Raw genomic sequence first — 12,758 nt, 5'->3', positions numbered from 1 at the left:
CCATGGGCCCCATTATATGGCAATGGGGACTAGAGCGTATGGGGCACGACAAAAGCCAATAGTCTTAGACTGAGAGGTGCAGAAAACACTATGACTTACTGAGAAGCCAATCAATAAACAGTGCTCTGGAGAGCAAATTGTTCCAATCTGTCAATACCCAATCAAGGTGCACTGATTTGCATAGGCAACTTGATTGGCTAAAGTCCTGATTTCAGTGTTATTGATCTCTGAGCAACAGTGTTTCTTAGTGCAAAAAGAACTGTAGAGATTTTATGCAATTGTTTAATACCTTAATTTACATATTTGATTAATGATACCTGCACTTATTTGCATCAATGACTGCAGGCAATCAAGAGAGAGACAAGGTGGGTGAGCTCATATCTTTTATGGGATCAACTTCTGTTGGTAGCAGCACAAGCTTTCAAGCTACACAGAACTCTTCTTCAGGCGTGTACAGCTTGCAAGCTCCTTCCTTCCACCGACAGATGTTGGTACAACACAAGATATCTCACCTCACCAATGGACAGGCCCCCCCATGAAGAGGGGGGTCTTTTCCCCAATGGACAGGTGCCCCAGTGAAAGGAGAGATCTCTCCCAGGGAACCTAGTGGGTCAGAGAGACCCTTCCTAGAGCAGTTCCCTGCCTCTCCTCCAACTTTCAAGGTGGGACACAGCAGGGGTGAGGGAGGCTGGGAGTCAGGACTCCTGGATTGCAGCCCCAGCTCTGGGAAGGGAGTGGGCTCTAGTGGGTTAGAACAGGGGGAAGTCAGGACTCCTGGGTTCTAGTTCAGTCTTTGCTACTGAATAATTGTTCATCAATAACTCATGTCATCCCCCCGCCCCAGCCTGTACACCATGTCCTGTCAACACCGGGGGTTCATGTGGCTGAATGAATTGAGCTTTGAGATGCCCAGATCAGCCCTAGTGAAGAGGATCAACATCACTGTAATTTCTAGTCTTTTCATCATTTCAGTGGCAGCTGAATGAACTTTCTGCCCCTTCGACTCAGGCTGTTCTAACGTGGCCCCCTCTTACCCAGGTCTCCTTGTTCCTTTTCACAGCTATGAAAGCATCTCGGAAGAAAATGTAGACGGTTGTCCCAGCCATTGTTGCCCCGTCACTGCATGCCCTGATGTCCACCACCACCCTAAACCAGGAGGGGGCGCTGTTGTTGCAGAGAGAGACCAGCTCGTAAGCTCCACTGTGGAGATCTCCTCCAGAGGCGCCGTCGAAGGAGGTGAGCTGGGCTCCGGGGAGCAGTGTGCACCGGCCTTCCTGCTTCACACAGCCACGCACTCCATCCTGGAGCGCACAGATTTCTTCGTTGGAGCAGCTGTGTGGCTCACAGACAAGCCCGCCTGAGGCCTGGCAGGTGCACTTCTCGGAGCAAGCACCGGAGATGATGCTCTCCCCAGCCTACAGGGAAATTCCCAAACAACTTTGTTACGGAAAAGCAGCAGGAGAAAATTCCCAGGATGGGATCAACTCAAAGCTCCCTTTGATTATTTAAATTACAGTAGCCTGCCAAGGTCAGGGTCCCATTGCGCTGGGTGCTGTATGTATAAATAGTGAGAGAAAGTCCCTGCCCCAAAAGGTATGTCTTTACTGCAGAGTTATCTCAAGAGATATTTCTTTCTCTGGGGTAGCCTAGCCCAGGTCTGAGCAGTCACACCGCAAACCCCTACCCCAATTACTCTGTCCCCCTTGGTGTTGAGCTCCACCGTGTGTGCTGCTGGGACTTCTGGGGGCATATCCCGTGGTGCTTTCTGCTGCAATAAATGTGGGAATTTTGGTAATATTTTATCAGGTCTGTGTGCACCTCACTTTCCTCGGCGCTTTGTACTGTATAAAGGGAAGGAGTGAGGTGTTGGTCTCATGCAACCACCTGGTTGGAGGCCAGAGTCATTAACAAATGGAATAAAGTCTAGGCTCGTGAAAGGAGGGTCTGGAAGAGACAATGGGAACCCAATGGAAACCTGCACTGACCAACTACCAAAGACGGGAATTTAGCTGCAAGGAAGCAGAGCAAAGGCCCTGAGCTGGAGAATGAAGGGGAAAGGTGCCAGGTGGCTGAGTGAAGAGCTTAGCTCACAGGGGCTCTCTCCTGGGATGGAGACAAAAGGACAGAGCCAAAGAAAGGAAGTGACATGGTTCCTCCGGCAGCATGACTGAAGGGAGCCCAGCCGTTAGCCAGTCTGAACTCTGCTGTGACCTTTGCTTCTCTGTGCTAACCCAAGGTAGGAACAAAACTCCCACAGGAGTCCGGGCTTGGCTGGACTCGTTGCAGGGAGCCATGGAGAGACAAAGGATCACTGGTGCCCAAAGGGCCAGTTGTGGACTCACGGGGCCATAGACCTGCCCCTGTGGAGCTGTGTGGGTCCTTGGGGCCCGGCACACTAAAAGGGTCACCCCAAGGGACTAGTTACAAGCTGGCACATAGACCAGTCCCTCTGAGTCCATGACATTGGAATTCTTCCCCAGTGAATTGTGGCACAGGAGGGCTATCAGTGATTTAGCCTGTGTCTTCATGGCAAAGTGCCTGTTACTACCCTGAGAGTGAACAGCACCCAAGGTCCAACCACACCCCCACTCCACTCCCACCCCACCCCCACCCCGGATGGGCTGGCCAACCTGGGCTGAAAGAACCACTGAACTCGAGTGAGAACATCAGAATGGCCATAGTGGGTCAGACCAATGTCCATCTAGCCCAATATTCTGTCTCTGGCAGTGACCAGTGCCAGATTCTGGAGAGAGAATGAACAGAACAGGGCAATGAGTCCGTGATCCATCCCCTGTCATCCACTCCCAGCTTCTGGCAGTCAGAAGGTTGGAGACAACCCGGAGCATGGGGTTAAAACCCTGAAAATCTTGGCAAATAGCTGTTGGTGGCCCTATCCTCCTTGAATTTATCTAATTCTCTGTTGAACTCAGGTATAGTTTTGGCCTTCACAACATCTTCTGGCAATGACTTCAACAGGTTGCCTGTGTGTGGTGTGAAGTGCTTCCTGACTGGGTTCAAGATGGAGCATGATAAGTTTAGGAAATTCCTAGACAGGAAAGGACCTGTCCCTTCCCCATCCTCCAAGCCAGCCACTTACCCTAACCGGGGTCAGGGTTAGACCTGCAGCCCCCTAGAGGGGAAAGGCAACATGTCCCTTTCCCTACCCCCCTAAGCCAGCCTGTGTCTCGTTCTGGGCTGGATCAACCCAGCGCCCTCTAGTGAGGAAAGGCTCCATATCCCATTTTCCACCCAGTCCCCTGGTTTTCCTGTGATGAATCCCTAGCGCATGGCAGTTTCATTTCCACATGCAAGGATCACACAGGGCAGGTGTTTGGATGTTCACCTAACCCACTGCCACAGACTGCAGCGGAAGTCACATGGGTGACTGAAGGCAGGACCTAGCTGTAGGTTTTATGTGTCTCTGCACTGAAGGGCACAGACACCCAGTCGCTGTAACTCCCAGTGGGAAGCTGGGACAGTCCCACACCTACAAGTACATGCGATGCAGGATGACAGCTGATTCCTATCCCAGCACCCACCTTGATGTAGCGTCCGTCACGCACGCAGCCGCATCCTTCCATGGACGTGCACGTTTCCCCATTGAATGCGTAGCCGGCGTCACACTGGCAGCCTTCAAAGCATTTTTCAGTGCATTGGGCAGGGGAGAACAAGCCAGCACATGTGAAATCGCAGGATCTAGTGCACAGCTCGTAGTGGCTGTTAGCCGGGCAGGTGAAAGCTGGAGAGACAGAAGTGAATGAGAAACAGATGAAAAACGGAGGCTGTGTCTGCACTACAGCAGCTACAGCGGCACAGCTACAGCACTGCAGCTATTCTGCTGTAGCACCCTGGTGTAAATGCTTCCTACATCAGCTGAAGGGGCTCTCCCATCCATGTAGTTAATCTACCTCTTTGAGATACGATAGCTGGGTCAATGGAAGAATTCTTCCATCAACACAGCTGTGTTTACAGTGGAGTTAGGTCAACCTAGCTATGTCACACAGGGTGTGTAATTTTCACAGCCCTGAGCGATGTGGCTAGGTCAATCTAATTTTTAGGTGTAGTGTAGACTAGGCCTACCTCAGCCATCCCACCCCCTGCAGCATGCTCCCAACCAGCTACTCACTTCTCCCAAAGGTATCTGACAAGAAGAGAGATTGTGATACCACATCACTAGCTGCAAATACAGCTGAAGATAAGAGCAGGCTGTAGATTGTTCTGTAAACTTACGGCAGAAGGAGGCTGTTCTCCAGGCACTGACTGTGGCTCCAGCTGCCTGGCACGCGGCAGTGTAGGCCTGGACACTCTGGCAGAGGATTTCTCTTGCTCCATTGGCAGCACACATGTCATAGAGACAATGGTTGAAATACTCGGTAGGGCTGACCAGTGAGTGACAGTATTTAAAGGGACCTGATGTCGCTCTGATCAACCCACAGGAGCTATCGACCTTGTATGGCGCTGTTTTAGCTGCATCACAGACCGGGCATCTTTCCCCACAGCCATTGGAGCATGTGGCACCATCAATGGGCACCTTCCAGGAGGCCCCAAACTCATCCACGTTCTGGGCGCTCTTTCCACTGGGCAGCAGGAAGTCGTCGTTCTTGTCACCGTTGAAGTTGCCGCACAAGCCGCACACGTGTCCCTTGTAGGAGCTAGGGATGGAGACTAGGACATAATAGGAGGTGTCGTAAAGGACTTTGAGGCCAGAGGCAGACTGGACAATGATGTTGTTCCCCTCCTGGTTGATCTGAAGTTTCCCGTCGTTCATAGCCAGCGGGAGAGTGTAGAGCTCCCCGTCCACCTGTGCCAATGAGAGGGAAATTCATCTATCACTAGTGGGGACTCAGCAGCTGCGTCCTGGTTACAACACACAGTGTTAGTCCCTCTAGGCTAGTGGTTCTCAACCAGGGGTACGGAGAGGTCTTCCACCGGGTACATTAACTTATCTAGATATTCGCCTAGTTTTACAACAGCCTAGATAAAAAAGCACTAGTGAAGTCAGTATAACCTACAACTTCAGACAGACAATGACTTGTTTATATTGCTCTCTATACTATACACTGAAATGTACAGATGATATTTACATTCCAAATTATTTATTTTATAATTTTACGGTAAAAATGGGAGAGATTTTTCAGTACTAGTGTGTCCGTGACATTTTTGTATTTTTATGTCTGAGTTTGCACGCTAGTAGTTCTTAAGTGAGTGAAACCTGGGGGTACACAAGACAAATCAGACTCCTGAAAGTGGTACAGTAGTCTGGAAAGGCTGGGAGCCACTGCTCTAGGCTACAATGAGAATAATGTCAAACAGGGACTTACCATGACTTTCCACTTCCTTCCCCTCTCCATGGTGATGGTGTAACAATGAACGGAGACCACCACCAGCCGTGCCACTGACACTTGCCCATTACCATAGCTCTCATTTTCTACCATCACAGAGAAATTTGCCAGCCCAGCGTCACTGCTGCAGACTCTGGCTAAGCTGTAAGTGCAAGTGCCCTGGAAATCAAAGGCCCGTCCGTCAAAGGTCAGATAATGAGGGTCACCAGACGCTACACATTTGCCGCAGCCCACGGCGTGGCAGCCTAGGATTCCATTCTTCACCCTGCACTGCTCGTTGGCTCTGCAGGAGGCCTCCCGGCACTCGACGACCCCGTTGTCTTGGCACCGGCACCGTTCCTGGCAGGAGGTGCTGGTGTAGAACTCCTCTCCCTTCCTGTAGTACCTGCCCTGGTGCACACAGCCGCACTGCGCGATGGGGACGCACCGGTCTCCACTCAGGAGGAACCCGGCATCACAGAAACAACCTTCAGCACAGGGAGTGTCGCACCCATTTGGCGCCGAGAGGCTGTGGCAGGTGGCAGGGCAGCCGCTCCCACAGAGCTCGTAGTGGGAGTTACGAGGGCAGGTGGCACCTGCAGGAGAATATCAGAGCGAACGTGCAGATAGGGATGAGAGAAAGAAGAAATGCAAAGGTAAGTTGAAGGAAATCTCTCTCAATTCACATCACTTAGAATAGGATTGTTCTGGTGGGGTTGGGAGCCAGGACTCCTGGGTTCTATTCCTAGCTCTGGGAGGGGAGTGGGGTCTAGTAGTTAGAGCAGGGAGGCTGGGAGTCAGGTCTCCTGGGTTGTATCCTAGATGTGAAAGGGCGGTCAAGGCTAGAGGGTTAAAGCAGTGTGGACTGGGAGTCAGGTCTCCTAGGTTGTATCCCAGATGTGAAAGGGTGGTCAGGTCTAGAGGGTTAAAGCAGTGTGGGCTTGGAGTCAGGACACATGGCTGGGCCATTCTGAGCCCACCCTGTAGAGGGTGCTGCACATGCACACATAAAACAAAGTCAATTAGCAACACTCACTGCAGAATGAGGCCGATCTCCACTGCCCTGTCTGGATGCCCCTGGCCTGGCAGGCTGTCACATAGGCACTGATTGCACTGCAGAGAGCATCACGGTGACCCTTGTACTGGCAGGTATCAAAGACACAGTCGTCGAAGAAGGGGGCTGGGTCGATGACTTCATGGCACTCTCTGAACGGCCCGTCCCCTCTGGTGATGACCCCACAGTACCCATCTCCCGTGTAGGGTTGTCTCTGAGCCTCACTGCAGACTGAGCAGTCCTTGGTACAACTGGGCAAGCATCCAGGGACCTCCCCCACCTTCCAGCTCTCTGCGAACTGGACGGCGTTCGCCGCCCGGCTCCCATCCCTCATGGTCAGGTCGTCACTGGCAGTTTGGTTGTTGTTGCCGCAGAGGCCGCAGAGGGCGTTGTTGTAGGTGTTGGGCACAGTGACCCGGACCAGGCTGCTCCCGTCGAAGGTCACTCTCAGGTCAAAGGCGGTCTTGATGACAATGTGGGATCCACTGACATAGGCCTGTAGCTTCTCCTCATGGTAGAATGGCAGGTTCATGAAGACTCCATCCACCTGGAACAGATGTGGCAGGACCGGGGCTTAATTTTGAATGAACACTGCAAGCAGACAGTGGGGATCCAGAACTCCTGGGTTCTATTCCTGGATCTGCAAGGGGTGTGGGGTCTAGTCTTGAGAGAATATAGAAGGATAAAATCATAGGAAGGGACCTCAGGAGGTATGTAGTCCAACCCCCTGCTCAAAGCAGAACCAATCCGCAGATAGATTTTTGCCCCAGATCCCTAAATGGCCCCCTCAAGGACTGAACTCTCAACCCTGAGCTATCACTCCCCCAGTCCACAAAGATGCTATCCATGTAGAAAAGACGTGTCAGGAGTGGTCAAGGTCTGAATTCCCAGTTACACTAAGTCCCTTTCACACCTCTTGGGCAGTATAAGTGCAATTTATTTCAACTTTGGCTGGCAGAGCAGCGTAAAGGACCTTAGCACAACAGAAATCAGTGTCAAGCATCTTAGCAGAGGAAGTTTTTAGGGCTGTTGATTCCCCTGGAGTCAATGGGGCCAGATAGCAAAGTGGCATGAATCGGCCATAGCTCCACCGGAGTCAATTGGGCCCAATCCCCAGCTAAATGAGTAAGTTGCTTGAGTGCAGAGGAGTTACAATGGCATAACTGCACTTACAGGGAGGAGAAAATGATCCATTATATATTCACAAAGGAGCATTCAGTTACTTCCCATACACTCACCAGTTCAGTGTACAATGGACACAAGACGTGGTTCTACAGTGGTGACTGAAATCAGGGGCAACTTATCAACAGGAAGAGTTCCTGCTCACAGCTCCCTGAGTAGTCCTGTGGCTCTCTGTTCCTACCTTGATCTTGCGGGGATATTGCTGGCTGACAGTGATGTTTCTGCCATACACCTCCAAGGTCACCGTTTTGGTGTAGGACACGGCCTTGCTGCCACGGTTGTTATTCTCCACCTTGATGTTGAACGGGGTGAGCGTGGGGTCCTTGGAGCAGACCCCAGCCAGCTGGTAGATGCAGGTGCCCATGAAATCATACTTTTTCCCATCAAAGGTGGTGTAGTGAGGGTCCCCGGAGGCCATGCACGTGGAGTAGCTGATTGCGTGGCAGTCACGGACCCCGTTGATCACGGCGCATCTCTCGCTGGCCTTGCAGCTGGTCTCCTGGCAAACCACCATGCCCAGGCTGGGATCACACCTGCACCGAGAGCGGCAATTCTCATCGGCCCAGAACTCCTCACTGGGTTTGTAGTAGCGGCCATTGTAGTCACAGCCACAGCTCCCCACGGGGACACATTGGCCGGCACTCAGGACGTAACCGTTGTCACACTGGCAGGTCTCCACGCAGGGCTCCCGGCAGGAGGAAGGAGCAGTTCGGTCAGAGCAACTGGCTGGGCAGGCGTTCCCACAGGCCTCGTAGTGGCTGTTCTCTGGGCAGGGCAGGACTGGGAGGAGGTCAAAGAGGGGGAGATTTAACATCATAGGAAATGAACTGAAAACACCTTCTTAGATGCAGCAAGAGCCAGAGATAAATTCTAATGTGCAATCAGCGTCCTCTATATCACAGGCCCGATGTACAAGCAGCCACACTAAGGCCACCTCAGAAGCCCAGCACAGGGATCAGCCCAGTTAGGGAAGGGTGTTTGCTAGCTGGAAGAGCAGGGAAATATTCTCTGCTTATAGAAAACCCAAGAAGATCTGCAATGTGCACCCAGAGCAGATAAGATCTCACTTGTCAAGGCCTCATCTGGAAGCCCCACCCATGCCAGATGGCCTAGGACCCAGCACCTGTGCCACTGAAGTCGAGCGGTTAAGTAGATCCTGTATTTCCAGGTAGTATTTGGATGGATCTCACCTTTCCATCTCTTTCTGATTCATCCCCCTCTTCCATCCAATCCACCCACCAAATCCATCCCTCTCTTCTCTTCCTCAGTTACGTCCCTCTCACACAATATTGACGACCCCTTATTTGATGTCATTCATTTTCATAACCTCCTTACATTTACTGGTAAGAGGAAAAAATATATTGATGAATACAATGATCCAGCTACATAACTGGAATGTGGATGTGTTTCCAAAGGTTGGCCAAGCATACTTGACCTTGAAGCGTTAGGCTGCACAGGGAGAGGAGAAAGTGAGATTGTCTTTACTTTTGATTGTAATAAAATGCTCAATGCCTCCCAACACCCCTTAATTGTCTTTTGCGACTTCTGCTGAGGGATAGGGGGGTGTCGTTACTCATTGGTTGAGGAACACTTCTCTAAAGCATTCAATCCATCCATTAAAATAAATCCATTTACCTAACCCAGCCATATAATCCAATAAATCAGTAAATCCACTGCATCAGAGACTATCTGCCTATCTTAGGTAATTATATAGCACACATTGCTATACTCTCTGAGCAGCTCACGATATGTAATATATTTACCCTCCCTCCGCCTTGTGAGAGAGAGCGGTACTGTTATCTCCATTGTACACACGGAAACAGAAGTGACTTGTCAAAAGTCACACAGGAAGCAGCTGGAAGAACAGGGATTGGAATCATGGTCTTCTAAGCACAGGCTACAGTTACAAAGTCTAATACCAGAAGGCACCATTGTGATCATCTACAGGCTAGAGAACATTCCCCAAATAAACCCAACAGCAAATCTGTTAAAAAAAATCCAACCTTGATTTAAAAATTGTCAGTGATGGTGCATCCACCATGCACCTTATCAAATTGTTCCAATGGTCAATTACTCTCACTGTTAAAAATTTACTCCTTATTTCCGGTCTGAATTTGTCTAGCTTCACCTTCCAGCTATCAGGGTGTGTTATAACTTCATCTCCTAGACTGAAGTGCCCATTATTAAATATTAGTTCCCCATTTAGATACTTATAGACTGTAAAAGATGGCTACTCACCTTTGTAACTGTTGTTCTTCAAGATGTGTTGCTCATATCCATTCCAGTTAGGTGTGCGCGCGCACCGCGTGCACGTTCGTCGGAGATTTTTACCCTAGCAACACTCGGTGGGCTGGCAGGGCGCCCCCTGGAGTGGGGCCGCTATGGTGCCGGATATATACCCCAGCCGGCCCCTCAGCTCCTCAGTTCCTTCTTGCCGGCTACTCCGACAGTGGGGAAGGAGGGCGGGTTTGGAATGGATATGAGCAACACATCTCGAAGAACAACAGTTACAAAGGTGAGTAACCGTCTTTTCTTCTTCGAGTGCTTGCTCATATCTATTCCAGTTAGGTGATTCCGAAGCCTTACCTAGGCGGTGGGGTCGGAGCGAGACATTGCGGAATGTAAGACCACTGAGGCAAAGGCGGCATCATCTCTGGACTGCTGGACCAATGCGTAGTGTGATACAAAGGTGTGGATGGAAAACCACGTAGCCGCACGACATATTTCCTGGATGGGAACATGGGCCAGGAAAGCGGCAGATGAGGCTTGAGCCAGAGTAGAGTGGGCGGTGAGATGGCCAATTAGAATGTGGGCCAAGTCGTAGCATGCCCGGATACAGGACATCACCCAAGATGAGATCCGTTGGGAAGAGATTGGCATGCCCTTCACGCGCTCTGCGACCGCTACGAATAGCTGAGGTGAACGTCTGAAAGGTTTGGTCCTCTGGATGTAAAAGGCGAGGGCCCGGCGGACATCCAGGGTATGCAGCTGTTGTTCCCGGTGCGATGAGTGCGGCTTCGGGAAAAAGACTGGTAGAAAGATGTCTTGATTAATGTGGAAAGCAGAGACCACCTTAGGGAGGAATGCCGGGTGCGGTCGCAGCTGTACCTTGTCCTTGTGGAATACCGTATACAGAGGATCCACCATCAAAGCGCAAAGTTCCGATACTCGTCTAGCCGAGGTGATAGCGACGAGGAATGCTGTCTTCCAGGAGAGGTACAGCAGTGAGCATGTGGCTAAAGGCTCAAAGGGGGGGCTCATGAGCCTAGCTAATATGAGGTTGAGATCCCATGTAGGGGATGGGCGCTTGATCTGAGGGTAGAGCCGCTCCAAGCCCTTGAGGAATCTGGAAACTATGGGGTGAGAGAAGATTGAACTGCCAGTTTCCCCAGGATAGAAGGTGGAAATAGCTGCAAGATGCACCCTTATAAAAGAGATCGTCAGGCCCTGCTCCTTGAGGGACCATAAGTAGTCCAAGATAATGGGGACTGATACACCTTCGGGAATAAAGTCATGCTGGGCGCACCAGTGGGAGAAGCGCTTCCACTTGGCGAGATATATTGCCCGTGTGGAAGGCTTTCTGCTTCCCAGTAGCACCTCTTGCACAGAGGTGGAACAACGTAATTCAGATTGGTTCAACCAGACAGCAGCCATGCTGTCAGATGGAGGGACTGCAGGTCCAGGTGGTGAAGCCTGCTGAAGTCCTGCGTTATGAGGTCCGGGCAGAGTGGCAGAGGTATTGGGTCTGCCAGAGAAAGGTCGAGCAGCAGGGTGTACCAGTGCTGTCTCGGCCATGCCGGAGCGATCAGTATTAGCTGGGCTCTGTCCCTGCGGAGTTTGAGTAGAACTCTGTGGATGAGGGGAAAAGGTGGGAAGGCATAAAATAGGTGACCTTTCCAGGGAATTAGGAACGCGTCCGAGAGGGAGTGTGGGGAGCAACCCTGCAGGACGCAGAACACCTGGCATTTCCTGTTCTCTCGGGAGGCAAAGAGGTCTATCTGGGGAAAGCCCCACTTCCGGAATACAGAATGGAGAATGTCCGGACGGATGGACCACTCGTGGGACAGGAAGGACCTGCTCAGGTGATCCACGAGAGAGTTCCGGACTCCCGGGAGAAAGGAGGCTACCAGGTCTATTGAGTGGGCTATGCAGAAGTCCCACAGTTGCATCGCCTCTTGACAAATACATGGCCATTGTGTTGTCTGTGAACACTGCAACACAACAGCCCTGTAGATGACGCTGGAAGGCTTGGCACACCAGTCGGACCGCTCTTAGTTAGTGGACATTGACGTGAAGCGCCAATTCCCGAGAGGACAAAAGGCCTTGAGTGCGAAGGTGCCCTAGGTGAGCACCCCAGCCGAGAGATGAGGCGTTCATTGTTAGGGACGCGGAGGACTGCAGTGGATGGAACGGTCGACCCGTACACACTAGGGATAGCATCAGCCGCCAGTCGAGGGAGCCAAGAATGCTCGATGGAACTGTGAGTATCATGTCTATGGCGTCCCTGCGCGGACAATAGATTGAGGCGAGCCAAGTTTGAAGAGGACGCATGCACAGTCTGGCGTGCTTTGTGAAGAAAGTGCACACAGCCATGTGACCAAGGAGGCCAAGGCAAGTGCAGGCAGAGGTTGTTGGGAAGCTTTGTAGTCTTTGTACAAGGGAGACTATAGCCTGAAACCGAGGCGGAGGCAAGCTGGCTGTTGCAAGATTGGAGTCCAGCGTGGCCCCTATGAATTCTATTCCCTGCGTAGGCACCAAAGTGGATTTTTCCAAATTGATTATCAGGCCTAGACGGGTGAATAGGTCCTTGATGACGCTCACATGAGCGGTGACCTGTGCCTCGGAGGTCCCTCAAATAAGCCAGTCGTCGATGTATGGAAAGACATGTATTCGACAATGGCGGAGGGAGGCGGCGACTACAGCCATACACTTCATGAATACCTGAGGGGCCGAGGAGAGGCCAAAGGGAAGGACCGTAAACTGGTAATGTTGACGATTCACCACAAAGCGTAGATACCGTCTGTGCGGGGGGTAAATAGCGATGTGGAAATATGCGTCCCTCATGTCGAGAGCGGTGTACCAATCTCCGGGATCCAGGGAAGGGATGATGGTTCCCAGGGATACCACACGGAACTTGAACTTTTTCATGAATTTGTTCAGTCCTCGCAGGTCCAGGATAGGCCGGAGGCCCCCTTTTGCCT

The 12,758-nt window shown here is 51.5% G+C and overlaps 1 protein-coding gene across 1 annotated transcript in view; it reads right to left on the bottom strand.

The window, feature by feature from the left end:
* Positions 1-12,758, bottom strand: part of LOC127038386 (IgGFc-binding protein-like) — an 85,640-nt gene that overhangs the window by 51,737 nt on the left and 21,145 nt on the right. Inside the window, exons 12-17 of the mRNA XM_050930965.1 lie at positions 7,739-8,337; positions 6,358-6,922; positions 5,322-5,917; positions 4,231-4,801; positions 3,540-3,739; positions 1,035-1,415 (exon numbers count right to left, since the gene is read on the bottom strand). Of these exons, the coding sequence (XP_050786922.1) occupies positions 1,035-1,415; positions 3,540-3,739; positions 4,231-4,801; positions 5,322-5,917; positions 6,358-6,922; positions 7,739-8,337 (2,912 nt within the window). The remainder of the gene's footprint in view (positions 1-1,034; positions 1,416-3,539; positions 3,740-4,230; positions 4,802-5,321; positions 5,918-6,357; positions 6,923-7,738; positions 8,338-12,758) is intronic.

Source organism: Gopherus flavomarginatus, chromosome 20 (assembly GCF_025201925.1).
Source record: "Gopherus flavomarginatus isolate rGopFla2 chromosome 20, rGopFla2.mat.asm, whole genome shotgun sequence".
Taxonomy (NCBI): Eukaryota; Metazoa; Chordata; order Testudines; family Testudinidae; genus Gopherus; species Gopherus flavomarginatus.
Note: the sequence above shows the minus strand (reverse complement) of the source record. Positions and strands in the feature narration are given on the sequence as shown.